This window comes from Synchiropus splendidus, chromosome 13 (genome assembly GCF_027744825.2).
Source record: "Synchiropus splendidus isolate RoL2022-P1 chromosome 13, RoL_Sspl_1.0, whole genome shotgun sequence".
NCBI lineage: Eukaryota > Metazoa > Chordata > Actinopteri > Syngnathiformes > Callionymidae > Synchiropus > Synchiropus splendidus.
The window spans coordinates 2,163,778-2,191,661 of NC_071346.1; the positions used below are offsets into that span (position 1 = coordinate 2,163,778).

At 45.9% G+C, this 27,884-nt stretch overlaps 4 protein-coding genes and 2 long non-coding RNA genes across 17 annotated transcripts in view; 3 read left to right on the plus strand and 3 right to left on the minus strand.

The window, feature by feature from the left end:
- Window positions 1–664: 664 nt before the first annotated feature.
- Window positions 665–1,363, plus strand: LOC128769044 (uncharacterized). Its single transcript, XR_008416335.1, has 3 exons — window positions 665–964; window positions 1,109–1,171; window positions 1,260–1,363. It is a non-coding gene; the product is annotated as an uncharacterized LOC128769044 (long non-coding RNA).
- Window positions 1,364–3,086: 1,723 nt separating this feature from the next.
- On the plus strand, window positions 3,087–3,699 carry LOC128769041 (uncharacterized). Its single transcript, XR_008416332.1, has 4 exons — window positions 3,087–3,238; window positions 3,312–3,410; window positions 3,476–3,509; window positions 3,575–3,699. It is a non-coding gene; the product is annotated as an uncharacterized LOC128769041 (long non-coding RNA).
- A 1,370-nt stretch (window positions 3,700–5,069) lies between these two features.
- Window positions 5,070–6,692, plus strand: LOC128769038 (atypical chemokine receptor 4-like). The gene has a single exon (XM_053882288.1). It carries the CDS (start codon window positions 5,137–5,139, stop codon window positions 6,178–6,180), a length of 1,044 nt encoding a protein of 347 aa, XP_053738263.1. The 5' UTR covers window positions 5,070–5,136; the 3' UTR covers window positions 6,181–6,692.
- Window positions 6,693–7,804: 1,112 nt separating this feature from the next.
- LOC128769632 (transcription factor E2F5-like) lies at window positions 7,805–12,552 on the minus strand. Of its 2 annotated transcripts, none has more exons than XM_053883519.1 (8): window positions 12,251–12,552; window positions 10,516–10,625; window positions 9,946–10,110; window positions 9,575–9,662; window positions 8,764–9,076; window positions 8,539–8,673; window positions 8,369–8,407; window positions 7,805–8,301 (listed from the first exon to the last, which is right to left on the minus strand). In XM_053883519.1, exons 1-8 carry the CDS (start codon window positions 12,377–12,379, stop codon window positions 8,225–8,227), a joined length of 1,056 nt encoding a protein of 351 aa, XP_053739494.1. In that variant the 5' UTR covers window positions 12,380–12,552; the 3' UTR covers window positions 7,805–8,224. The 2 variants fall into 2 exon arrangements, with proteins under 2 accessions (XP_053739494.1, XP_053739493.1); XM_053883518.1 differs by having other exon boundaries at window positions 7,806–8,301; window positions 9,557–9,662.
- A 213-nt stretch (window positions 12,553–12,765) lies between these two features.
- On the minus strand, window positions 12,766–20,435 carry lrrcc1 (leucine rich repeat and coiled-coil centrosomal protein 1). Of its 6 annotated transcripts, XM_053883218.1 has the most exons (20): window positions 20,140–20,435; window positions 20,036–20,074; window positions 19,588–19,793; window positions 19,459–19,524; window positions 19,219–19,386; window positions 18,966–19,132; window positions 18,660–18,875; window positions 17,972–18,159; window positions 17,448–17,631; window positions 16,945–17,093; window positions 16,363–16,567; window positions 16,156–16,295; window positions 15,717–15,918; window positions 14,804–14,989; window positions 14,524–14,698; window positions 14,280–14,443; window positions 14,016–14,203; window positions 13,777–13,914; window positions 13,504–13,639; window positions 12,766–13,191 (listed from the first exon to the last, which is right to left on the minus strand). In XM_053883218.1, the coding sequence occupies exons 2-20, from the start codon at window positions 20,053–20,055 to the stop codon at window positions 13,075–13,077; spliced, it is 3,015 nt and encodes a 1,004-aa protein (XP_053739193.1). In that variant the 5' UTR covers window positions 20,056–20,074; window positions 20,140–20,435; the 3' UTR covers window positions 12,766–13,074. The 6 variants fall into 6 exon arrangements, with proteins under 6 accessions (XP_053739193.1, XP_053739191.1, XP_053739194.1 ...); XM_053883216.1 differs by lacking the exon at window positions 20,036–20,074 and having other exon boundaries at window positions 14,524–14,695; XM_053883215.1 differs by lacking the exon at window positions 20,036–20,074 and having other exon boundaries at window positions 12,767–13,191.
- A 484-nt stretch (window positions 20,436–20,919) lies between these two features.
- The window catches only part of LOC128769785 (RNA-binding Raly-like protein), a 54,871-nt gene continuing 47,906 nt past the window's right edge, over window positions 20,920–27,884 (minus strand). For all 6 annotated transcript variants that reach the window (XM_053883762.1, XM_053883764.1, XM_053883760.1 and 3 more), the window contains 7 exons: window positions 26,301–26,376; window positions 25,096–25,143; window positions 24,258–24,454; window positions 24,034–24,147; window positions 23,298–23,455; window positions 22,642–22,679; window positions 20,920–21,595 (listed from right to left, as the gene is read on the minus strand). In XM_053883762.1, the coding sequence (XP_053739737.1) occupies window positions 22,647–22,679; window positions 23,298–23,455; window positions 24,034–24,147; window positions 24,258–24,454; window positions 25,096–25,143; window positions 26,301–26,376 (626 nt within the window). In that variant the 3' untranslated portion in view covers window positions 20,920–21,595; window positions 22,642–22,646. The remainder of the gene's footprint in view (window positions 21,596–22,641; window positions 22,680–23,297; window positions 23,456–24,033; window positions 24,148–24,257; window positions 24,455–25,095; window positions 25,144–26,300; window positions 26,377–27,884) is intronic.

The window sequence follows — 27,884 nt, forward strand, 5'->3', positions numbered from 1 at the left end:
ACGTCTGCTGCTGGTCCTGCTGTCCCTGCAGGTTCTCCTGCTCATCACCAGCTCCAGCCCCGCGGAGGCCGTCGCTCTGAGGAACAGGAGGGGCACCAAACCGGTGAGCTTCACACTCCTCATGCTCATCACAGGGTTCTTGAACGAGTCAGTTCGGTCCACCATCGAGTCACCGAGTCAGTGGGTCTGCTCCGACGCCCTCTGATGTCAACAAGAGGAAGTTCTGAAAGTGGGAGCTGCAGAACAAGTGATCGTTTCCCTGTGATGGAGCTGAATCAGCAGTGTCCAACTGAGCTGCATCACAAGGCTTTGGTGTGACATCATCCAAGGCACTGACTGACTGACTGACTGACCCCCCCCCCCCGTCTCATCTTTGAGGAAGAAACCGGGTCACGTCTCACCTCCACTTTAAGTCTCGTCAATTCTTTCATCAGTCTGATTCCTGAAGTCCAGTGAGCAGTTGTTCACCATCCACACTCCAGTTAACTCGTACTTCAGTCCCCTCATTCTCGAACAGGACCCCAAGATGACAACACCTCTGCACACAAGTACACCTGTGACTGTATTTACGCACAAAATAGTTTTGAACGTGACAAAGCTTTTACAGTGGAGCACATGAAGAGAGAGACTTGGACATCGGCATCAAATGAGAGAGTCACGTTTTCTTCCCAGAACTTAAGAATGAAGGGGAAAAAGAAAAGGGGCTGGTGCTCGAGTAGCACTTGGCTTCCTCTTTTGTCAAAACATGAAATTCTCGTGAAGCCCCTATGAAGTCAACAAGAGGAAGTCGGCCACTATAAGAACCAGCGATCACTTCCGAGCTTCAACATCTCCACCTGCTCGCTGAGTCGTCATGGACCGACGTCTGCTGCTGGTCCTGCTGTCCCTGCAGGTTCTCCTGCTCATCACCAGCTCCAGCCCCGCGGAGGCCGTCGCTCTGAGGAACAGGAGGGACACCACTCCGGTGAGCTTCACACTCCTCATGCTCATCACAGGGTTCTTGAACGAGTCAGTTCGGTCCACCATCGAGTCACCGAGTCAGTGGGTCTGTTCAGCTGGAGGGGGCTTTTGATACTGAGTAACAATGACCCATCTTTTCTTCTCCAAGACCGAGCCTCCACAGTACCTGGACCGTTATTACTTAGCTGGAGCGTACAGCTTCTTCTCCGTGGTAAACCTTCAACTACACCCTCTTTCCTCCAGATTTTAAAACTGTGACACTCAAGCATCACTTACCTTCACAATGTCTCATTCTACAGCGCAATCGACAGGTCCCGCTCTGAGCCGTCTCCACCTTTGTCAAAGGCGACGTTGCTTCTTCCAAACAAATGTGCTCTCATTGAAATCAATAAACATCTCTGCACGCCTGCATCTGTGTTGTTTCATGGAGAGTTCACCCTCACAATAACCATCGACTCACCGAGCTGCTCCAAGACTCGGGTCACAGGCTGCTGATGAAAACAAGAAAGGAAACCTGGAACACAGAAGACAACACAACAGCAGAACACAAAGACAGAAGAATTACAATAGAAAACTCGGATGGTGGTAGTATCATCTACCACCATTCCTCACAATAACCATCTACCGACTGAGCAGCTCCAAGACTCAGGTCACACGCTGCTGATGCATCAGATGAAAGGCGACACGACAGCAGAACACAAAAACAGAAGAATTACAATAGAAAACTCGGAAGGTGGAACGACAACAGTCACCAAAACAGGAACTTTTTTTAATTTTTCACTTTGAAAATATGAGTTTTTACAAGTAACTCATTGACAAATGCTGTCAATGCTTTTCCAGGATCAGAAAACTCCAGATGACCGCATTATAAATGCCAGAATAGATGGTGGGCGACATTGAATCACCAGCAGATTTGAGCACAGAAGTCTGTCCTGTTTTTCCCAGTCAAAAGACATGAGGGGAAATAAGATTCACCACCGGAAAAAACAACTTCAAGCCGTTAACTCACTACATTGAAATATGTCGACAGATGGTTGGAGAGGAATGCTGATTCAGCAAAATGTCTGCAATACTTTCCAGAAAGATCTTTTCTTCTCATCTGATTTTTTTTTCATTTTTTAGCTACCACCGAGGCGTCTGTTGTCACAGGACTTTCAAGTGCTGCAGTGCATTATAGGACCTGATGATTTTTAACACGCAGGACATTCAGACAAAGGCCGAGTCAGTCCTTCAGCAGATGGTGATGTTCTGATCGCAGCTGCGAACGCAATTTCAACCACTCTCCGCGAGCTCTGCAATTCTGACCAATCACCACAACTTTTGTGCAAATTCAACTGATCACTTGAGTGTTATTTATGATTATGCAGAAGATAAGTAAATAAACAAATATTCAAACCGCCCTCTGTGCAGCATCATATTCTCTCCCTCCCTGTTGAGATGAAGTGTGACACCGAACGCTCACATTAGCCCACAAATCTTACCGCCAACGGTGGCGATTCGGACGTGAAGGATTCCGAATCTGAAATGACTGAATTCCCATGATTCCCCATAATAGACGGAAGTATGAAGCGGAACTGACTAGCGCAGCACCACCCAAACACTATACGGGGCGGACGTAAACATGTGTATGTCAACATGGCGTAAACGTGTTGACGTAAACTTGTTTACACATAAACGCAGCAAAACAGGAAAACAGAAGAACTGCAATAGAAAGCTAAGATGGAGGAAAGACAAGAGTCGCCAACAACCAACACAAAACACAGATTGTTGATGTACCGTAAAAACATGCACTTTCATGAACAACTCCTTTATAAATGCTGCTATTGTTCTCCAGGATCAAACGACTTATGGTGGACGACCCTCAGCCTGCTGTCGATGTAACCCTTACATGCCCGCGATTATTCTACACACAGAATTCCGACCTGTAATTCAGTGTTAAAAGTCAACAGACAAACATCTTTCACCGTCGAAAATAAATAAATAAAAATATCCAGCCGTTAACTCAGAAAACTGATGTCATTTGGTTTGAGGGGAATGAGGAGTCAGCAAAACGTCTGTGCTCCTTCTCAGTAAAGGACATTTTTCCAGGACATTGAGAGATGACCAAGAGGAAACGGACGTGTATCGAGCTCCTCCTCTGAGCTCCAGGATTTAAGGCCAGTCAATTTCTAAGCCAGCAGGCACCATGGACAGGAAGCTGCTGCTGTTGGTCCTCCTGAGTCTGCTCCTCTGCTCTGCAGCTTCTGCTCCTGCACCCGCGCCACAAGAAGCGGTCGAGGTGAGAGCCGTCTGCTGAAACTATCTTTTGCGTTCTGGTCCAGACGACACTTTAAAAGGAAGCTCTTGTGCAGGTGCCGGGGAGTGTGATCAACCAATTTCAAAAGATGAAGCCAGAGAAACCTTGTCCAATCAACGCCCCACCAGGGTCATGTGGACCACTAAATAAGCGGGTAAGTCTGGCTGGCTGTGTAACTCCCTCTCGTTCACACCTAACTGTGGCACTTTGTGGTGGCAGTGAGCTGCAGCATCACGACCCTCAACTCTCACCAGTAAGTGGCGGAAACAATGTCACCACAGACAAACAACAGACGCTGAGGTGACTTCTCTTTTTCAGAGCCACTTCAGGGACGACAGACGAAGTCATCTTTGCTTCCAGAATCATCATAAAAAAAGTGTTTTCTATTTCACACACAAACATCCGAGGCTTATTGAATGACTAATAAATCCTGCTCCATGATAACTGGACTGTTTTTTGTTGATATTTGAAGCCAGTGAGGCTCTGTCTCCCTAAAATATCCTGTATATTATCACGAAGCAATTGTACAGCAGGAAGACATTTGTATCAATCACTGCTTCATTCTTCACTATCGCCATGTTTCTGCCGTCAGTTCCACTCAAACATACAGCGGAACAGGAAGTCGAGGAAAAGAGAGGAAACAAGTGAATTTGTGGTCGACCTGAGTGCAGCTAAATCTTGCAATAACAGTGAGCAATTGTGTGAACTCCTCAGTGGAGATGAAGATCCATAAAGACAGAAGTGCGACAGATTCATCAGAACTCATCTAGATCTACTTCCTCACCTACAAACTGCTGACTTCAGCAGAAAATTCTCACAGCGTAAAGTGAGCCCCACAGGTGTCCCTGACGCGACACAGTCAGTTGGAGAGGAACCACGTGACGATGAAACTCACCGTGTGGTTGATAGAAGCTGCTGCCGCTTCAGGTTCTCTTTGAGAAGAAACCATCCACCGTCGTGGCTTCTCAGCACTCTAGAGGACGTGAAACCACAGATTAGTGCCAAGCATCCATGGTCAGAGATTCAAGTGTTGCAGTGCAGCATGGGATTTAATGAACCAATTTCACTCGCAGGCCACAGCTGATCAGACAGAGAGCTGAATGTGGTCCATCAAGCGTGAGACTAGACTCAAACCAACTCTGGCCTTGTGTTATGACTGACAAGTGCAGGTCACCAAAAACATGGACACGGTGTCTGTTTTCAAGCAAAAGGAGACTATAAATGGCAGCAATTCACCAGGAAATCCCCCAGATATGGGAAGCATTTGCAAGAGAAGTTGTAATGTAGAATCTTTGCTCAAGTACTGGTCTTTAAAAATGCATCTGTGTGAATGAAATGGATCACAGACACCAAGCAGAGCTTCCCTCCTCAGCCTCCTGTCCACTAACAGACCCATGAGTCCACCATATCTGCTGCAGAACTGACCAAACACCATCAGGGAGAACATTAGAGCTGGAATTCTCCACAGCCTGAAGCCGTTTGGGCCGGTCAGTATGGAAATTCCTAAAACGCCGATTTGATAACGGCTTACACAACAACGTGTGGAGCTAAAGTGGTTAAAGATGTTTGTCTGAGATGTTCTCAACAAAAACACCACGTGGCACTGAGACGTTCTAGGATGAACAGCTCCCTCCCTCACATCTGCTGTGCGGGCGACTGACTCTTATCTGTGGAGCAACAGACCAAAACATCTTCCCTGGTGTTTATAAAAGCCAATGAGGCTCCGCCTCTCCAGAGCCCCCTCCTCCCCTCCCTGCTTTCCAGAGAGTTCACAGATTCCTCTGCTGCTCTTCAGTTGGGGAAGCAGGCTCGACACAGCCAGGTACGTCTCCCAGGTTTGTAGGACTCAGGACGCCCGAGGGAAACCTGCTGCAGGAGCGATGGACGACCTGTACCACGACTACAACTTCAGCTACGAGGACCATACTCACCTGTGTGAGAAAGCAGACGTCCGAGCGTTCGCCGGTCTCTTCCTTCCCACGGTGTACACGCTCTGCCTGCTGGTGGGCATCGCCGGAAACGCTCTGGTGGTGGTGGTCTACGGCGTCCACAAACGACTGAGGTCCATGAGTGACGCCTTCGTGACCCAGCTGGCTGCGGCGGACCTGATGCTGCTCTTCACGCTGCCGTTCCGGGCAGCGGCGGCGGCTCGGGGCTGGGAGCTCGGGGAGGTGGTCTGCAAGACCCTGTCGGCTTGTTACACCATCAACTTCGCCTGCTGCATGCTGCTGCTGGCCTGCATCAGCCTGGACCGCTGCCGTGTGGTGGCCTGCGAGCACGGCCAGTTGCTGTGGAGGACCTTCAGCAGGAGACACTGCTGGAAGATCAGCACGGCCGTCTGGGCCACGGCCTTCGCCCTTGGAGTGCCTGACTTGGTCCTCTCCAAAGTGATCCGCTCTTCAAACAGAAGCGTCTGCCTGCCCGTCTACCCGGTCTCTGGAGAGCTGGAGGTTTTTCTGGAGAGCATCGAGGTGCTGCTGGGATTTCTCATTCCACTCCTTGTGATGGTGCTGTGTTACTGGAAAGTGGGCAGAGCCCTGAAAGAAGCCACAGGCGGGGACAAGAACCGGAAAGCTTTTCGCATTCTCTTAATAGTTGTGGGGGTTTTTGTGGTCACTCAGCTGCCGTACAACATCCTCAAGTTCTACCGAGCCATGGACTCCGTCTACGCACTGGTGACCCACTGTGAGAGCAGCAAAGCCCTGGACCACGCCACTGAGGTGACGGAGAGCCTGGCCCTCACGCACTGCTGCCTCAACCCGCTCCTGTATGCAGTGATGGGCTCCTCCTTCTGGCAGCATCTGCTGACAGTGGCTAAGACGTTAGGACGGAAGAGAAGGAGGACGGAAACCTCGGAAGGAGACATGAACATGTCAGCTGACTCCCAGGGACAGTCGCAAGAAACAAGCACATTCTCTGTTTGAGTTCAACTCTCCGAAACTTGGACCCAGAATTAAAAGCAGGTTCTGTTTGTACTCGGTCCAGGGAGCTCTTTCCATAAATCATGAATTCACAGCTTTTCTGACTGAATCAAGTAGGACTGAGTCCAGAGCTAAATTTTCGGGGCGCAGCAGGTCATGATTTCAGCAGGAAACTATTTGACTGAGTTGGACCAAAAAATTATCAGTGGCTACAGACGGTGTCGTCTCAATATTTATTCGAAGCTGCAAAGCGGCTCCATTAGTGAGCCACTGTTCACGCACCTCAACAGACAGCCGAGATTTAAACCTTATTCAGAGAACTTTCTTCTCAGCTGCACTTTCACAAACTTCATTTGTATGGTTTGAACACTTCTGTGACTCTGATTTGATACTTTTGTACATTGTTTTCCTGTTTTTAGTCACTGCAACAGTGGAGCACGATGCATCTGCCTTGTGTCACAATAAAGCAACACATTGCTAGCAACGTCATTAACATACAAAGTAACTGGGCTGGACTTGGACGCAGTATTTGATTTTGTTATGCTTTATTGCACTGCATTTTCTCCACCAGATCAAAGCTATTAAACCGAGATGCACGGCTCTCTTCAGATGTCATGAGCTACATTTGCAACAAAACAGTAGGAAGGCAATAGAATCCTCCAATATCTCTATTTGAACCCTAAAAAACATAAATTTATTTACAGCGAGGGCGTCACCGTGATAACATTTTACTACGCTAATGCTCGAGTGCATTTTAGTGTCCATCATCGACTTAAATGAGCTACTCAACATCTTACTATTATTATCATATTATTGTTATCATTTCCACATGTTTGTGGCCATGACAACATGGAGGCTGCAGAACTGCTGCCGCCTTTAATATTACATCATCATAATATTTCCGGATTATGGAACTTCTCCCACTCCATAACCCTCCGTCTCTGCAGGACAGAGGTCTCCAAACCAGTCCTCAAAGGGCCGCAGTGCGTAAATGACTGCTTCCAACCCGACACGGACACACAGCACCACCAATCAGAAGACAATCAAAAACCTGCACCCAACGTGGACATTTTGAACCTGACTGCTCTGGGACGGTAACAGAGGGGGAGCAGTAACTCCACACAGTAAAAAACATCACGGCTCACGTCCTAAACCCTCCTCACTGTGTCCGAGCGAAGTGATTCAGACTTTCCTTCAGACGAATCCAGGGACAAACCAGATGAATTTTGGATCACAGAACGATCTAACTGTTCCCTGTAGCTTCAGTTGCCATGGCAACAACAAAGTCAGATTTGACTGAACAGATCACCAACAATTTAAAACCAAGAATCCAAATGACAAAGCTTTGGTCTGATTAAAGTGTAGCTGAATACGACGACATGTTTCTGTGACGGACACTGACCAACAGGTAGATTGTTTCTGTTATGTAAACAGTGTTCTCATTCATCCCAGGCGTTCTTGTGCAAAGCCAGCAGCATTATGACCACCTGATAAACACTACGGAGATGGTGCTAGAGTTTGGTCAGAATAACACATAACACTAGACACCTGAAGTGACTGTGAGGACATCTGAGGCTTCATGTAGCGTCACCTGTTCAGTCAAACGTCGGCATGCAAATTCATTACAAATCTGAAGGCAGGGAATAGCACTTAACCTCATTTATTGAAATAAAATGTGCAAACAACAAAACCATGTTGAGAATCAAACATATCACATTTTGCATTAGAATTAATGTGGAATTAAGGCGGCGCACCAGATTTGGTGCTCATAACGATCATAAATTAAATAAGAAAAATAAATTCTCTGATGACCCTGAACATCGCTTTGGACCATTACATTCCCAACGGAACTCATTCAAACATTATAAACTGGATGCGGAGCCGACACAAGCCCATACTCAGAAGCAGCCAGAAACACTTGGAACATGAACACAGGCCAACACAAGCGCTGCGGTACTTTCACCTTCATTCCACAGAACATACATTTTTGGGCTCCATTTTGAGAACAAACTGTTGAGAACTTAGGGACTTACAGAAGCTGAGTCTGTCAGTAATTGAGGATCTGAACATCGAAGAGGTCGCACACGCCCTCGGTCTCATCCAGGTTGAAGCTGTAGTCCAAACCTGGAGAGAAGTCAGGATGAGACACCAGCAACAGGAAAGCGTCACTGGACTTAAGGAGCTTCATTACCATCAGAGGACATGAGCTCGTCGATGAGGTCAACCGCTTCTACGGGAACATCAGAACACATCAGCCCCTGAACATGACCCCTGACAGGGCCACTCCTCACCTCTAGTCATAGAGCTGCATCTAAAGGCTGCTAACTGGACTGACTCCAGGAGGAAATCTGAGTGGCTCACCGTCTCGCTCTTCCCTCATGTGGTCCCCAGAAGTGTTGAGTTTCAGGAGGCTGCTCATATCCAGGACAGAGTGGAAGTCTGGGCCGTTCAGGTCCATCTGCTGCTCGCACACGGGCTGCGTCTGCGTGAAACACGCTGCAGAGACGTGCATGGAGGACTAGCCGTCAGTCAGCTCAATAAATGATGGTCCACTTAACAGAGGAACTAAAGAAGAGACTTAATTACCTGTGTGTGGACCAGGCGAAGCCGGCGTAAGGGTCAGCGCATCCTGGTTGGGCAGCTCCATCTGGTGGTCGGAGCAGGAAGAGTCCTGGCTGCAGTAGGCAGAGGAGTTGGAGTACATGGAAGTGGAGAGGGGGATCCTCTGCACACTAGCTGGGGTGCTGGGTGGGCTCGGCATTGAGTAGATGTTGTCGCTGGGAGGCACGGAGAAGGCCATGGGCGTCACCAACGAGGAGTCCCGGCTGATGAACGTGACCTGGATGGGAGCCGAGCAGCTGCGCAGGTTCACCTGGTACTTCTTCTGACCGCTCTGACCCTGAGACAGAGGAGAAGCTCTGAGGCCGAGCGTGACACCGAAGCATCTCAGATGGAGAGTGATGGACCCAGAAGGTTTGGGACAGGTGAAGTGGAAGGTCCATGATGGAGGACATGAAGATGAGTACTTTTTAGATTTTTTTTTTTTTTTGGCAATTAAATAATTTCAATTTTTTGAGTTGGAGTTTTAGGTTTCTCAAATATATGTGCCAAAAAACATCATAAAAAAGTAAACTTTAAAATAACCCATGTTAAACTTAAAATATATGTAATATATACGTATATATTATATGTACATTTTCTGTGGGGGAGGGTTGCCTAAAAAAAGGAGTAACTCAGAAATGATTTAATTGCCAATTGTAAAAAATAAATATCTAAATATAAAAAAAAGAAACAATTGTTTCCACGTGTGACGACAAAACATGTATGATGGCATTCTTTGAATGGTAAATATGTTCTGAGAGCATCAATGCAACAGTACCACTTCAGGTAAGGGCACCTCCAGCTGGGAGCCAGCCGGGGCCATGACAGCCAGGAGATTGTCGCCTTTGAAAGCGTTACAAAGGTCTTCGTGCGTCACGTATCTGTATGTGAAGACTGTTAAGGTAACTGGAGACAGGAAACAGGAAAACAGCCATTAGGGAGAGCAGCAATTATTTCTACTCGCCTCCTAGATGTTCTTACAGCTCAGCGAGTAAACTCTGAATAATCTTTGTCGAACCTGCAGCAGGGCGTGGATTTCAAACTGTGAAGAAAGTAAACAAAAGACTGGAGCAGAAGAAAGATATGGTGGAGCGGAGAGACGTTAGGCTTAGTGGAAGTTTAGACTTCAAGTATTTACAGCTGCAGGAGGCTGGAGGCAGGAAAGGATATTTGCTGGTGACAAAGTCTCCGCTGATTTGCTTGAGATTCTCCTCCAGCCACAACTTCTGGGCGTCCAGCTGCTTCTCCTGGGCCTCCAGCTCTGAGATCTGGAGCTTCAGACTGTCCAGCTGCTGAAGCACCTCCTGGGTTTGACACTGCCGGTTCTTCCCCCTAAGCCGGAGAGACGTGTATGTCAGAGGTTCTCCATCGCACTGATGGTTTTAGAATGTTACTTGTGAGGACCGTGCACGACATGAACGAGACTTGAGACGGAGGAAATAATGAGCAGTGAATCAAGACGAGGGATAATACGAAAGACACTAGTCATTCAGAGACAACCAATGGCCTGTGTGAACACCGCCTTAACAGGCAGACACCGACACTCGGGTCAGTACTGACAAAGATGGTGAAGCCTCAGAGGCATGTTGAGGCATAAAAACACACGCTCTTTAGTGACTTTTTAAGTTGCTAACAATTTTGTGGGCGCCATCAAAAGTAAATGCAGTACAAATGAAGATGTTATGGGACCAAAAGATGTGGTCTTCCTAAAGCTCTAATGATCTGGCAATCTCAAACCTCCAATGAATCATGTTCTTGTTTCTCTTCTCGATCAGTCCAATGCCCTCCAGCACGTTGGTGATGTCATAGATCCTCCTCCGCTGCTTCACGGCCAAACTGTCTGCTGCCTGGCAACACAAAGTTTTCATTAACCTAAACTTCACTGAAACCTCAGTCAATAAAGCTGCTCAAACAGAAAATCCAAACCTTAACTGTTAAACAAAAGGAGGGGGGGTCAGGGAAGAGGAGAGGGAAAACTCAAGCAGTGAAAAAGTGGAACCAGGGGCGGCTTTCCGTGTCCTAATAAACCTGCGTTTAATGTCGAAAACACCAGGTGAATGATCTCCTTTAAGACCCTCACTTCATGTTAAATAATAACAGCAGGGACTTAGTGGGACAAGAGCCCCGCAGCAGGAGCACCCCTCACCCCCCCATCAGTCAAAAGCAGCTGCAGAAGATTTGCCTTTGGAGTCCAATTAATATTTGTCAACCTCTTGCTCCCCACAACAAACAGGTGTCACTCTGGCCACCACTTGTGACTCCAGCATCAGCCGGACGTCCAGGGAATTAAACCCAACCCCTTATCAAAACATTGTTTACCAGTATTACACCAAGCACAGTTGGGAAAAAACAGAGATACAAATCTGATATTAACAAGACCTTCATCGCTGATGTACTGTATATTAGAAAGATGGATGAATGTACTCGCCAATATACGGTTGTCTCATTATAGAAAACAGAACTATCTTATTTGACCTCTCCTCCTCCACCTCCAGCACCTGAGGAGCACGGACAGTGTCAGTGGACGACACGTGACCTGCTCGCCACAGCACACAAAAACCACGACCAGTCAATGAAACCTGTTTTCATAGACTCATGTTTTCTTTCAGCATGATAGAAAACAGAACTTATTTTACCAGTCTATAACATCAAACAACACTGGAATAATCTCTCTTAATCCACTTTTGCGACTCAACAAAACTATCACAAATATATGATAAATGTTTACATGCGTCAGATGCAAGTGAGTGTGTTCTGCTTTGGCTGGACTGAAATATAATCATTATTTTTATGGATAAAATTACAAACCACAATTTCTGATAGACTGCACATCTTGTTAAGACATTTCTGGACTGTTTAAATTTAGACGACAGATGACTGCGGGTTTAAATCCAGCTGTTAGCAGAAACTCTGAGTTTGGATTCCTTCTGCCACTCTGATTTCCTCCCGCAGTCCAAAAACACAAGTTTGTGAATCAAAGTCTTGTTGTGTATTTGTCCGTCTGAGATGAAGATGAGGGCTGTCCTGAGTGAACAACCCCCGGAAAATGACATTCATTTATTGGACTTGTATGTTATGATTTTGACAAGCTTTTATGATTACGGAACCAAGACGGACACTATTGTCTATTCTTTTCTTTACGTTTTCAGGTGTTTGTCATTTGAAAGACACCCAAAAGTGTTGTGTGAAATAACATTTTAGCGTAAAGCTCAACACGTCCACCAACATTTTCGATTAAGGTTAAAACAAAAATAACATTCGGAGCACACAGAGACACAAAAGTGAGTCAGTAGTAATAATGACGCTCCATTGTTGTTGTCGATGTTTGGCGTCTAAACCAAACTAAGCAGGGGTCCAAGATGGCGGCTGCCAGACCACCTGGACGACAAATCAGTGCACCTGACCGCCGCTTTGTTTAGCATCGTTCACCTGAAGTCGGGTGAAAACAAAGTCGTCCGAAGGCTTCACTCACCACTTTCAAATCCAGAACGCCGTCTTCTGCCTCCTGAAGCAGACTGACGAACTTCATGGTGAGGCGACCCAAACTTTTCTCGTAGCGGCTCGGAGTCGAGCGAACCGTCTCCGTCACCTCGAACTCCATCTTGTTGCCGGAGAACAGCTTCTTCGTCGGCTTCTACACGACGCTCGTCTCCATCCGGAGCGCAGCTCGGCGGGACACAGGCAGCACCTGTGCGGGGTTTCGGAACCACACACGAACTTTACGGTCCGACGGTAACCATGGCGACCCCTCGTTCTCCTGCCCCTCCCGCTCCTTTTAGGTGAGCCCGCCCCCGGTGACGTCACGGGCAGGCGGGAGGAAATAAGGATCGTCTACGTTTGTTGTTACAATAATGAATTTTAGTCAGAATGAGTAAACATTTTTAAACAAAATACAAATCTTTATTATTTTTTAAAATTACTATAATTTCAAACCGAAATTGAATTTGAGCTAAAATAACTCACACGAACTAATACAGCGAATATGTAACATTAAGGTGAGTAAAAAAAGAGATTAAGAAGGAGTTAGACAAATATTAGAAAAACGATGGAGAACCATAAGATGCTGTAAGACGGTAGATATAATAAAGTCACCGACTTCTAATGTCTTGTGAACCCTCATTTAAAAAAAGCTATGTAAATAAAGTGCTTGTATTAAAATTTACTGTTTGTGACGATACTTAAACACCACCTTTTCACACAACATCGCAGTTATCATAATTTATTTCATGACTGCATTGTGGCACAATAATAAATTAAGGCAAAGGTAAAAATGATCAGTTGTAAAAGAAACAATATTTAGGAGTGAAAGTCTTGCAGCGCGCTGGAGAGACGTTTCATTTTCTCCTCCATGAGCCTCTTGCTGGCTTCCATCTCCTCCAGCAGCTGACGCATCTCCTCCTCCACCTCCAGCACCTGAGGAGCACGAACAGTTTCACTGGACGACACGTGACCTGCTCGCTACACCACACAAAAAACATGCAACCGGCAGGACCGGTCGATGAAACCTGTTTACATAGACTCATGTTTTCTTTCAGCAAGTGGGAAACAAGACGATCAATCCGCCAAGTTCCTGAAGGCGAGCGATCTGGTGGCTGGTTGACATTTGCAGACTGACTTTCTGTGAAAATGTCAAGTCAATTTCGCCATTCAGAGGAGCTTTGCAGACGCTCAGTTATTCATGTAACCCGGTGCAGCTTTATTGTTCATCTCATCTCATCTCTCTACCTTCTGATTGGCCCGTTCGATTTGCTGCTGCTTGTCCTGGGCCACCTGCAGCAGCTCGGAGTGATGGGAAGCCTGGACAGACTCCAGTTGTCTCCGGAAAGCATCATCTATGGTGCGCAGCTTCTCTACTGCAGCTCTGAAGGACCAGAGAACACAAGCCAAGTTTCACCTCAGTGATTTATAAAGCACCAAGAGGACAAGAGTTCAGTACTTCTCACACTGCCAGCGGGTGAGTCCTGGCCAGAGGACTAAGGAGAACACCCTGTCTCTTACTTGTGTGCCTCGGACGCTCTATTCCTCTCCTCCAGCAGCAGGATCTCTTTGGAGTCAAAGCTCTCCTTCATGCGCTTCACCTGGCTCTCCAGCTTCCCAAGCAGTTCCCCCTTCTCCTGCCATTTTTTCCTTGAGTCACTTGAAGAGAGACGGAACATTAACCCAGACAGTGAATCAGTTGCGGCTGTAAAAGTGTCAGATCAGCGAGAATCTTGAGCTCTGGATAGAGCTCTAACTACCTATATCGTTGCTTCACGTCCTCTAGCTCCGCCTCCTTGAACTCCAGTTGTTGGTTCAGTTGCTCCCTTCGCAGGCTCAGGTGCTCCACCTGCTCCTGAAGCTCAGCCGTCTCCTCATCGTGTCTTTTCCGGACTTGGGCCGCCTCCTCTCGAAGCCTGCGGGTCTGCTCTTCTCGCTCCTGCATGGACTAACCCAGTAAAGATGTCAGTGGATCCATCAACCGCTGACTAGGAACACGGACTCGCATCTGCTCTCGCACTCACCTCTTTGAGCTTCCTGATAGTTTCCGTTTGATCATCGATGATCTTTGACTTGATCTTCAGAGCGTCGTCATTCCTCTCCAGCTGTTGTCTCTGCGACTCCACCTCAGTGGTCAGCGCCTCGATCCTGGCCTCCAGGCGGCCGCGATCCTGAGCCAGCGATGCGCCTGTCAGACCACACCAGGTCATTCAAACCTAAGCCTGAGTCCGTCACTGACACCTGATTCTGTGAAGACCTGAGTGACACCTTGCTGGGCGAGTTCTTGGCCCCAGATCTTCCTCTCTGCCCGGAGGCCGTCGATCACAGATTCTTGAGCAGTGAGCTGAGCCAGAAGCCGACCCTTGTCTTTCTTGAGCAGCTCCAGCTGCAGGCTGAGACGCTGATCCTGCTCCACCTCGGCTTCCAGGGAGTGCAGACGCTTCTGGCAGAGAAGGAGAGTCTTAAGAACCGGCGGCCACCTGTCCATTCACAGATGGACATCCGACGTGACCAAGCACTGAGCCCCCAGGTTACAATATGAAGCTACCTTCAGTTCAGCAACAGCATCTCTCTTGGCTTTGATGAGCTCTGAAATGCGGCTCTTCTGCTCCCTGACCATGGCGCTGAGCTCCTGGACCAGAGAGGCAGACTTCTTCTCCCTCTGCTGCGCCTGAGAGAGACTCGCTCTGAGACTCAACACCTCAGTCCTCATCTGATCGCAAACCTCTTTGACCTGCAGTAGAAACAGAGTCAGACTTGTTCCTTTTCCACATACCAGGTCCATTTTAGAAGGACTTTGTATATACTTCAAATGTAAGACGTTCACCACATTGTTTCTAGATTTGTAGATATTTATTTTCTTTGTATTTCTGAACCTCGGGAGTTGGGATCATTTCTTTGTGAGCATAGTTTCAGCTATTACTATTCCCTTAAATAAACAATTGTCCAACCTTGCCTTTTACAATTCTTCCTTCCCTTTGACTTCACAATTGTATCAAAGATGCTGTTCTCTGACTTCTTTACTGTCTGTTTCACATCAAATAATGTCTACACGTTTATCCTCGTAACTCCATTTCCTCTCGTTCATGCAGTTTTACAGCTTCATGCAGATCTAAAGATCATAATTTCAGTTTTTATTGCACATTTCCAGTTGTGAATATTTGCAATATGCAAAATAAACGTGCCATCTATTTCACACTGTCTATATTACTGCACATTCTCTTCTGTTTAAAATAAATAAATAAACTTGTTTATAAAAGACAGAACAATTACATTTCATACATGTTACACGTTTTCTTTCGATATCGAGGCATCGTATTTCATCATTCGTCTCTACAAGCCATTTCATTATAGTCTACTATTTCTCCTTCCGTTAATCTTCTGAGGTAAATGTTTTTCCATTATACCACAATGTTTAAAAAGACGGGGCTAATTATTTTGACTTTTCCATCAGAGCACACCTCATTAAAGCGAGCTGCTTCTAATCTCAGCGCCATACGGAACTCGTCCTCCAAGGCAGCGTAATCTCTCCTGCTCTCCGCGAGCTTCTCCTGCAGTTCCGCCTCCCTCTGGGCCTTGTTTTGTTCTGCTAATGAAACCTCTCTGGCCACAGCCTCGCGAAAATCCGCCCCTCCAGGCTGAAGCCGCATCTCCAGCTGTTTTCTGAGGAGAGAGGAAGTTAAGCTGGTAGTAATTGAGCAGACTTGTGAGGGATTACGTCTTATTTTTTCACACTATGGTAAAGAAAACTTCAGATCAAAAGCGTACGGAAGTAAGAAAAGATGATCCTCCTGTCATAACATTACAAAATTACCATGCGATCTTGAGACTTTCAAAACCAATATCAAGTTTAGAACTCTGCTTTTAGCTCAAAGTTTCATGGTTCACCACACAACAGACCTGTGCTCTTGTTCCTTTGAGGCCAGAAGCTCATACAGCGTCTGCACTTTGTCTTTCTGCTGGGAAGCTGAAGCTCTCTGGAGGTCCAGCTCTCTCCTCATAGCTGCCGCCTTGTTCTCGCCTTCCTGGCGCTGCTTCATCTGTCAACAACTCCTTCACTCCACATCCCATGACTTCAGCTCCACCATCACCCCTGCTGTGACGTACCTCTTCAGCATGCTGCTGAGCTCTCAGCGTCTCTGTGTGGGAAACCTTCTCCTGTAGCTGGTGCAGCGTGGTCCTCAGCTGCTCCTCGCTGCAGTGCGTCTGCTCCAGCTGCTGAGTGAGACACCGACACCTGTCCTCCAGCTTCTCCACCTGCGTCTGCAGCTCTGAACCCTGTGCTCGCTCCTTCAGCAGCAGGTCTTTCAGTCTGAACACAGGAAACATGAAAAATCAGAACACAAACTTCAACTTTTTGATCAATTATTCTGATCACACTTTTAATGACTGAGGTGTATAGGCTATATCAACTACGTCTTCTTCTCAACATCTGCACGTTTTCTACTCTGTGAAATGAGGCTCTTTCACGCTCCTTAGTATCTGAACTTTCTTCGGAATATTTTACAAACTTTTAAGTTGAATAAATGACAGCATGAACACATAACACGACAGAGAATCACAGTCCTCGCAGACAATAAAAACACAGCTACATCTTGATTTATGTTAAGCAGGAGTCATCTAAAGTGATTTGAAGGAAGTCAATGGAATAACCAAAGGCTTCAGCAGCAGGGTTGGTGAAGCCTGCACCTGTCTGTGGTGTGCAGGGTCAAGCTCTGCAGGTCTTTCTCCTCGCAGACTTTCGTATTCAGACACTTCAGCTCCTCTGTCAGCTTCATCACTTCCTGCTCGGCTTTCCAGCGCCTCTCCCTCTCCTGGTCGCGCTCAGTCACGATCGCCTGAGACGAAACATGAAGCCGAGACAAGAGGACGAACAACAGAATGACTCAACATATTTTTAGCATTATTTGTCTTCGTTTGAACATTGTTTTGACAACGTGGGGGTCAATGTTACAACACTTACAACAAATATGAGGAATATCAGGCATCTTTGCTCTGTGTTTTATAAATATCTTATAAATTGAATTATAACAGAAAAACACATTAAAATATATCAAATTTATTTAAAAAACACTAAGATAAACTGAGAGAAACGTATGGTACGTGTGAATGTAAGTGAATGTTCTACACTGCAGTGGCAGAGAGTGGTGGACAAATGTGGCCCCAGGGGCGCACAGAGCCCAAGTCTTTACCCTGTAGGTATCCTGCTCCTCAGTGGGCCTCTGACACGTTTTCACATCGCCGCAGGCTCTGGTTCTCCTCGGCGGCTCCAGCCTTGCTGGCCCGACAGTGATGGCTCCCCCTGAGCTGCCTGCCCTCCCCCGAGCTGCTGCTGCAGAAGGCTTTGAACTCCTCTGTTTAAGATTCTCCTGGTCGCTGCGCAGAAAACAAATGGCCAGTGAGAAGAGCCGCACAAAGGCCGGCCGCAACAACCCTGAGGCAACAATCCTGCCGAATAAAAGAGACGACTCAGGTGAAGAAAGGGTGCGTGGGATGACGGAATTATTAAAGAGGGGAAGCTTGTTCCATTTTGCACCAGTTGGAAGCAGAAGAGAGGCCTAAAATTCCTCAGGGTTACAGGTTTGTTTCAGACTTTAACATGAAAAAAAATCTGCACTTTTTAGAAAACTTCTTCTTGCAGAACAAGAAAGGCTTTCTTGCTTAATTGGACACAACTTGGCAGCTGCCAACTACTTCGGTGAGTGAGCGAAATCACCTCTCAGATCCCTTCCCCTGATTGATTTTTTTAGTTGCCTTTGAGGGGTTTGGACGTTTTGCGATTCTGCTGTGTCGGCTGTTTTCCTTGACACTGTCGCAGTCACTCTCGGAGGTTTGGTCCGTGTCCCTTTTGGCCTTCCGTACTGGCTCTACACAGCTGGTGGTGACGGTGTCCCGCGCTGGAATCTGAGGGCAAAATAATAAAATGCTGAAACATTTTTTCTGCAAGTCTCCAGAACCTTGAAGGATCTGGAGACTGAATGCTGCAGTTTGTGTGATTTTATTGACCAAGTCTCTTTCTTCTACTGTTTTATTCTACAGTTTTAATATCTACGACCAATGTTATGTTTCAATTGAATGATTTCTGCAAAACGCTATTGAAGAACTGGGGGTGATGAGCGGCTGAACTCTGGGTCAGTTGGAGGACGGGGAAAGGGAGCTACAGTTATCAAGGCAGAAAAAATGACCACTCATTTCTGTCCAGTGATTCAGAAGCAAAACTAATCATTTTTTCTTTTCTTTAAACAAATCCCTCATTTTTACACGTTTGTGACTGACTGTATGTAAGATATAATCTTACTATCTAATATTACTGCATCATCAGAATGAAAGTTTTCGTCGCCTCTGCAGTGGGAATCATCAGGAATAAACGCGGTGCTCTGCAGGTAAACTTGCAGCATCCGTACCTGATGGATGAGCCGCGACACCTGCTGCTCCAGTTGTCTGATGCGCTGCTCATCAACAGGGTTTGGTGCCGCGGTGCCACTGTCCTTCATTCCACCTAAGCCTCCAGCCAAATCTCTGACTGCTTCAGATGCACCTCTCTGATGGAGCTGACCCAGAGGTTTTTTGGGGTGTGGTGCGACGTGTGGAGCATCATGGGACACCTGCAACAAAAGGCCCTGATTTTAAAGGAAGACAAACGTTGACTCATGTTCTCGACAGATGGATATTTAAAGTCCTATAATACTAGAAAAAAATCAATTGCTTACCATTTCATTGAGACTAGTGTCAGAAGAGAGAAGAAGATCCATGTAGTTCTCCAGCCCAGGAACATCACAAGGACTGTCGGCGTCTGTGTGCAACGGACTTCCCTGCTGATCCAGACCATCCAGATATGAAATCTGGGGCAAAGATTGGAAGATCATGTCTCTGTAGCCTGTGAAGCAGAAATAAAAATTCTCCTATTGTTTCATAACATAATGCTGGTACAAAAATGCAGGAGCACCCATTGTTCTATAATACCTGGTGACTCGCACACAGGGTTGCCTCTGCCCCGCTGAATCAAAGTGAGCTCCCGTAACTGCCTGAGTCCCAGTGTGCACTGCAGCAGGTGGTCCATGCTGCTAAGGTTGTTGCTGTGCAGACTCAGGTTTTTCAGCTTGTATCCCTCTCCATGAAGATGTAGCAAGCCTAACAAGGGGATAACTTCTGTCACCACACACTCCACTACTCACGTGTAGCCACACTGAAAGCTAAACTTACCAGTCAGGCTATTTATCTGATTGTACGACAAGTTCAGCCGAATCAAGTTCACCAGTCCATTAAGTCCTGAAGGCGGAGACACGAGGGACGTGGCCATTTATCAAACACCATACTGAACGACAAACTCACCTTCAACTTTGGTTATTTTGTTGCAGGACAAATTTAACGTCCTCAGGCAGGCAAGCGAGTTAAGGCCTTCAATTTTAGAAATGAGGTTGGAGGAGAGGTCCAAGTGCCTCAGGTGCCAAGTGGGAGACAGTCCCTCGATCTTGGGGATGTGATTGCAGTGCAGATTGATGGACGTTACAGAGGAATGTAGAGAAACATCCAGCAAACTAGACAGAAGAAAAATGGATTATAAATATTTAATATGAAATGGAAATATTTAAAACTTAAGTGTGATTAATCTACTTTATAATTCAACAGTTAGATAACAAAATTAAAATAAATGGGCGGCTGAAAATCGTTGCTGAATGAATACAAATATAGGCGTAAATGTGATCTACACGGACTGCATGAAAAATATTAACCACATCATGAGTGAAATACTTTGCAGTGACGCTGGACCATGACTTACGCAAGCACGGACAGAAGCATCAGTCGTCAGGAGAACTGACTGCCATTTCAGACGAAAAACAGTTAAATATAAAAAATAACAATGTTAAATATGCAAAACCCTACCTGGTTATGCCCTTGTTAATGAGACTCAGCTCCTTGTCCTTCAACTCCATGACGGAGAACTTACATTCAGGTGCATTTTCACCCAAAAACTGAACATTAAGTTCGCCTTCGTTAGCAAGACACGCTAACGAGGCTAGCAACGAAGCAGTGGACTTAACAGAATGGTCACACAAGTCACTTGGTAGAATTCCTGCAGCCTCCCCACCTTAAATGGACGATTAACGGGTAAAGTTGTTTGTTTACGTCGCAGAAAGTCTGACGAAGTTGAACTAGCCGCTTCTTTGATTCGACTTCCTGGTTGGGTGACGTCAGCAACAGGAACATCCGGTCGGGACATCGTCTCGAAACCAAAAGTTAAAAAATGGCGAACATATTTTAAACCATCTCTTGTTTGTTGACTAAGGCAGAGAAAAAAAATACAACCGTAAGGAAATTGGGAAGATCGGAGAGTTTGTTGGATATCCGCATTAAAAACCCGTAAGCAGCAGAGAGAAGCTGAGTGGGTGCTGGCCGCGGTACTGCAGTGACCGGGCCGGAACCGAGCTCTAGAATTTATGACTTGAAGCTAACGAAGAGAGTAAATTACAAACGCCATGTAAAGCGCTTGTACAGGACTCGTCAAGGGCAAAAGTTGTGTTTAATATTGTCCCTCTTTTTTCCTTCACACAGACTTTTATTTACATTAAAAATGCAAATAAGTAGTGATTAAAACATCCATACTATCGTGTAAAATCCCACCATTTGAAATGCTTGATCAACATAAGACAGAAATGCTCTTCTCTTTTTGGGGAACAAGTTTATTCCAAAAACAGTCACGACTCTTGGCTGCACAACCGATGTGATGAATACAAATCATCGGAACTTGCTTTCATGCCGTAGGAAAATCACCATCAACGGAACGTAAACAAAACACAAAGTGCACACGCGTAACAAACATGATCTGCATTCACAGACGGAACCTCAGCGGCAGAAGCATGAATAAAAGAGAGCGTGGTAATGAGTTCCTCTCACATCCCGAGTCCTGTCAGCTGCCTGCTTTCGGATTCAGAAGCACACGACCAGACAGAGTCATGAACAAAAACAAAGGTGTTTGGTGCTCCAACTGATGGATCACATTATGTTTTGTTATGCACAATACAGAGGGGAACATATTAAATACAAGATACAGAGTCCTGTTTTTCCAAAAGGCAATCCGTCCGCAGGGAATTTATCGACGGATCTCTGGCTGATCTCGGAGGATTCCTAACCAGCATGAAGATGAAGTAACCACCGCAGCAGGAGTGTGTCTTCTGATGAGGCAAACAAGCGACAGAAAGGTTTCAGGACTCGTCCCTGGCCGTCGATCACTCCAGCGGCTGCTTCGGTGTCATTTTTTTAAACGCCTTCGTGATCACGAAGGTTCGGCTGGCTTGTCTCCTCGCGTCTCTGAGCACTGCAGGCCACCAGATTCCTCCAGCTGAAAAACAAGTTCGAGAGGCTTCAGTGGGAACGTTGTGGAGGGGAGCGCTGCCTGAAATGGAGGTTTGAAAACTGAGGTTTCGAATCAGTGGTCACAATTAGTGAACTGACTGACTCCAAACCTTCAAGTCTTAAATTACTTCATTGTCTCAAGCAAGTATACAGAGAAGATTGTGTCGTGGACGACACAACTGAGAATCTGCTGGCTGTGTTTATCGAACTATCTCCACAGTGCGCGAGTTACACAGGCTTCTCAGTGAGAACGTGGCTAAAGACATGGCGCTACAGCGATGAATTCATCGAGATGGAAAGCAGAGTTGAAGGACAAGAGAGTTGGAGAGTGTTTATGGAGTTAGAAAAGGAGCTGTGACTTGATTTTACATTGACTGTCACTGAAAGCCCTGCTGCAGCAGTCAGTCAGCGTGAGAAGACCACGGAGCCAAGAACACCTCCAAACTGACGCGTCAAAATGCAGAAAAACTGGATGATAGGAGTCCAGGAGTGAAAGTTTCTCAATATAAAGATGGAAAGTAGATCAAGCTAAGCTCGATCTAATGTGGCTAATAAGATCCATGAGCTATAAACCAGGCATTCCAGTTTGAGTATTTCAGGAGGGTAACATTCCAGGTCCACCAAGGTCATTGCACGTCATGATCCTTGGTGATCCTCAGGTTTTCTTCTTGAAAGCCTGTCATCTTTATCCCAACAGAAGTGGTCAGATGGTATCCTTGACGAAAGCATCAGTGATTGACAGGCGAGTCATCACCTGCACCTGCGTCAAACTCTCCTCCCACTCAAGGACGGCCGCGCGAGAGAAGACGGTAGCCAGGATGTTAATCTAACCAAAGAGCAGTTGCTCAAGTGCGAGAGGGGAGTCGTGCTCAGAGGCGCGACACATTCATGGTGCTCTTCAGACGGTCGTTGGAGCCGTGCCTCAGCGACTGAGACAGGGATGGGACACAGAGATGATGGAGGGCGGAAACTCTCCTCAAAACTGGGACGCGCTTCCACAGAGCTTTTTAAAATGAGACCAAACGTACTGACCTTTTTCAGATGTCGATGTCTGATGTGTGATTCTCTATCTGGAATGAGAACACAGTCCCAAAAAAAAACAGGCATCATTACCTCACAAATGCACATTTAAAGACCAAAAATAGCTGCAAAACTTCAAAACAAACACATTACATATATATATATATATATATATATACAGTGAAAGAAAAAGAGTATATTATATTTAATATGTTAAATGTTATATATTTATATATAGCACTTTTTTTCTTTGATCATATATATAATTAATTGTAAAAAAAACATTTCTCTAAAACTGTGTTCATCAGTATTTTTGCTCTATAACTAATTCATGAATTTACAAAGAAGACCAAGAAGATGATGCTGTTTTTAATATTTCCCCCTCACAATTTCATCTCAACAAATAATATTTCTCCTAATAACTGCAACATGAATGGGATAAAACACACATTTTTATATTGCTGTCTGAATATTCCAGTATCTTGCATAATAACAAACAAAGACTAAAACATCAACTGTCCATCAATCTGAGCAGATGTTGTGATCATTAAACGCTTGATTTTTAAGGATGACTATTTTAGTCCCACTGTGACATGAATCGAGCCTAATACCATCATTAGAGCTCAGTATTGACCCGGTGTGGTGTGGTTCATCACCCGTCCACTCACCATGTCTCTGGTTCCTTCGTCCTCAAAGTCATCCTCGCCACCATCAGTCATCTCGCCTGCCTCCACCTCTGCCGTCCTTCCGGTCTCATCTGTGCCGGAGCGGTCGGCCACGTCGTCATGGAGACACTCGTATGCCTCCTCGTGCTTCCTCTGGAACTCTGCAACAAGAAGCAAGTTGTGTTCTCAATTATCTTCATGATAAAATCATAGAGTCAGAACCAGCTCTTCCCGAGCCGGAGTGCAGAGCTTTGTTGCACGAGAAGCAGCGGCTCTATTCTTAGTCTCTACTAGAACAGATGACAAAGCTCTTAAATGCAAGAGATCCTCAACACGAACTCCTTAAAAAATGTGCTCATATCTAAAAATGCACAATTCTTGTTGCTTTTGAGGGAGAAGTTTTCATGAACTTTCAATATTGATGTTGTCGGTGGCAGGAGGATGGACGTCTCAAGAGCTCTCTGTGCGCATCCAATACTCATCCAAGAACTCATGCATGGACAAGAATTCCCAACATTCCCCACTCAAGTTATCGATATGCTCCCCTCTAGGGATCCAGTGAGAATGACCCAGGTCCACAGCACACCTGGAACCTTTGCTCCTGGAGAGAGAAGCTCTGAATCTAAAGCAGCTGCTGTGACAACCTCAGCGACTCCTGCCGTCTCCCACTCCTCCATTTAAAACCAGCCCATCCCTCCTCTCCATCTGACATTCAGAATTAGTTTCAGCGAAAGCTCACCAGCCTCTGATCGATGTTTCCGCTCAAACCTCTCCAGCCTCCCCAGCAGAGAGTCGATTTTGGTCTTGATCTGCGAGAGCTCCTTCTTGATGGAAACAAGCTGGTCGTTCTTCACTGAGAGGCAACATGAAAACTGCATTAGTTAAACTCTGACTTGCGTTTCCTGTGTTTCTTCACTGACACCAGCAACTTGAGTCATGTCAAACCAGTGAATCAGGACATACATCTGGGCCCTGTGATGCAGGAGCCCATATTGATCGCTCTGGAGGAGGAAGAGGAGGAGGAGGAGGAGGAGGAGGAAGAGGCTCTGGCAGTGAAGGAAGACTTCACTCTGCGAGAGGACGGCAACAACAGGCGTGAGCGTTTGATGGGGATCACTGCTCGGGCCGGGGGGACGACGCGGCCGTGGTACTCGAAGAGCCTGCAGACAGAAGGAAGTCAGAGTTAAGTTACATGACCCTAAATCATAGCTCCTCCTCATCTTCACATCAGTCATAGAGCATCTAAGCAGGCTTCTACTTGACACATCCCTTAATCTAAACCTTCTCCCGTGATGCCTCTGACATATACTGTACCGTCCTAGTCGCAATAAGGGCCAAAGCACTCGGAAATGGGCCGTGAAGTAAACACACTAATGAAAATGTCAGAGGGAAAATACATTCTGGTCGTCGCTGCAATTGGCCAGCTGGGGCAGCGTGTGACATTCAGCCGTAGTTTACGGATAAAAGCATCATTAGAGAGGCTGGAGGGAGGAAGAGATCCTCTGCAGTCCCACATTCATTAGCGGCTCTGGATGGAGATGAAGCTGAAACATGCCGTATCGAAGAGGGAAATGGTGTGTTAAGGACCCACAGTCATCCTTGGCCCAGCGCATGGATCATGTGCTGCTTTAAAGACGCCTTGTGATGCCAAAGAAGAAGAGCAAGTGAACAGTGTTATTAAGAGTCATCAGTGGCTCCTGCTTCACTGAACAAAATCTCAAACATCTCATTTCCCAGAAGCCTAAGCTTTAGAGCCGACCACATCCGTGTGTAAGAGCTGGTGAAAGTCAAAGTAGCTGACCTGCTGTAGAAATCATCGTGGTAGTAGTCGTAGTCGAACTCATAACCGCTGTAAGAGAAGAACACAGCTTAGCAAAGACAAGACTCACCAGGAGGAGGTGGACATGAGAAAGGAGTCAACATCGTCAGGATCAAGTTGATGTTAACTGCTTCGATGACAGGGTTTTAATGTTTAGTGGAGCCAAAAATAAATGCAACTAAAAGTCATTTCATGTGAGATTTGAGAGAGGCCCCACTTCATTCATGATGAATGGACCATTCGTATTGTCAAGTGTCGAACTGCAACTTTTCCTTTTTGTATATGCAGGAGACAAAAGTTTATCTGTTAAAAACAGACCACAACAGAGTGTTGAAAGAGAACGTTTGGGATGCAGTCGTGGGAGTAGTCGTACTCGTGGACATAGAATGGCCACCAATACAATGAAAACAGTTTTTGAACGTCAGTTTGACAGTTTTGTAAAATTTGTGTTTGTACTGCAATGAAACTTGTGATCATCACACATGTATGAGAAAAACATACTGAGTATGTTAGAGGAATGTAACAATATATGTGGAAAAAAAACCTCAAAGTAAATTGATGTGTAATGGTGTATGTGCTTGGTATTGGTGAGGACTCAAATGCAAGTACCATTACTTGCATTTGAGACCTCAAACTCCACACACACAAGAAAACGGTAGTGGTGGCATCCTTAGTAAAAACCCTAGAGCAATATTTCCACTCACAACAACATAACAAAACATAACAATTAACAGTTAAATTCTCATTAATACAACTTCTTATTAATACTTCTAATTTACAACTTATTTACTGCTAAATTTAGCAGAGAATTCAGCAAACATTCTACCACGTGTGATTTAAGTAAATGTACTTTCTCTAGTCCAACATTTTTCATCTTCCTCAAAAGTGAGTAATGAGAGAAAGAATCAGAAAATGGTCATCTGCTTCCTCAGATGAAGAAGAGGAAGATTTGGACCATGAATGTCAAGACTACGACTGATCTAAGCACAACATGGACAATCTGGAGTGAAAACTGCTCTGGCCTCATGCGAGGGATTAAAGACTCAAGACAAGTGTAACACTAATGCAGTATATCTCCAGCATGTTTCATTGTCGAAAGTGTTTCTAGTGACATGCAAAAATGTGAGCTACATAAAAGAGAAAATTGTAAACGCAGTGAACTGTTGACAGCAGACTGTGGCTCTCACCTGTACAGGGAGGACAGAGGCCTCTTGGAGGGCACCTTGGGCCTGTAAGGTTTGGGCTCCCCAGCCATGTTGATATCTGAAATCCACAAAAAAAAAAGTTTATAGATACATGTAAAGATGACACATCATGATTTCAGATGAGATCAACAAAAGCAGAACGGACATTAGGTCAGGTTGATCACAAGAGAAGAGTGATGGAGAGTGACGAAGAGGGAAAATGATGAGAGTGTTTTCTGATGTGTAGCGGCTGCGCCTGGCTGACACCATTCCTCCCCGGTGTGTGACTTCTAATTAATTTGACAATCAATCATCTCTGTGTAATTTGTTCCTTCTATCTGCAGAACAAACAATATTCCAATTAGCCGTCTGTCAGCAGCTCTGATCTATTCATATCTCTGGAGGAGAAAACACAGCACAGTACTTTCCACAAACACGTTTCTGTGCTAACATTGGTGCTCTAATCTACTTTAAAGACATTTGGACTTGGTTCTTTTCATATTTCAATTCACCGGCCTGCAGCCCCCTGAAACCAACTGCTTCCTGTCAACTCACCCTCCTTCAATCATCCTTGAGTGCAGCCCAAGGACGAACAGGAAAACTCAGCCATCCTTCTCTCGCTCATAAACAGCGTCTCAGCTAACAAAGAGGGACAGATACCCCAGCGAAGAGTGACTCACTGTTGACAGCTTCCAAATCTACAAAAACAACAGCAGCTGCCTTGAGGATCGGACTCGGGCAAATGTCCCGCCAGAAGGCTTCAAATACTTCATGAACTCCACTGTGGCGGTGGGTCGGATGTGGCACTGCAATATTTACCGCTGCCAGGCGCACTAGGACTGAACAACAACTGAGTGTCAGCCTCACTGACATGTCCTGCTTCTAGTTGTCCAGTCCATCACCACAGAAACAGAGCCAGCAGACAAACCCTCTCTAACTACAATGGCATCTGATTTGGAGAGCTGCCCTCAAGAGAAGACACTCGGGGCGACAGTCAGATCCTCCGTCCAACAAGAACCTGCTCTTTTATCAGCGCCAGTGACGTTGGCAGACACTTTCATTTTCCTCTCATCCAAATTGAGTTTCAAGAAGGTCCCAAGAGAAAAGAAACACTACAAACTAGGGAACACCAATGGACCATCGACAGTTAATAACCAGTCATTATGGTGTTTCAAGGTAATATTTGGAGACCCTTCCAGGTCAAAACATAGTCAGGCGTAACAAGATGCTAGTAAAATACTGAATAATTGATAATAACTGACTAACGTGCCGCTAATACACATAAAGATATGTAGTTTATTTGAGGTACAGTACGTTTCCTAATGTCATGGAGTGTAATGGAGTAACTGAAAATGATATGATAGGAGTGTGTCAGCTGTAAAGTGGGCCTTTTGTAATAAGCCTGCAGGGCGACTTCAGCAGTGCTCTAAAGTGGTCCCTCGGCCGGGACCTGAGCGCTCACCTCTCCCTCTGTCCTGTTGCACACATGAACACTTTCACACCTTCTAATAAATAACACTGGCGACCCAGGGATTCCTGCTTTCCCCGTCTGAGACACAGCTCATCACAAACACGCAAATAAAGCGG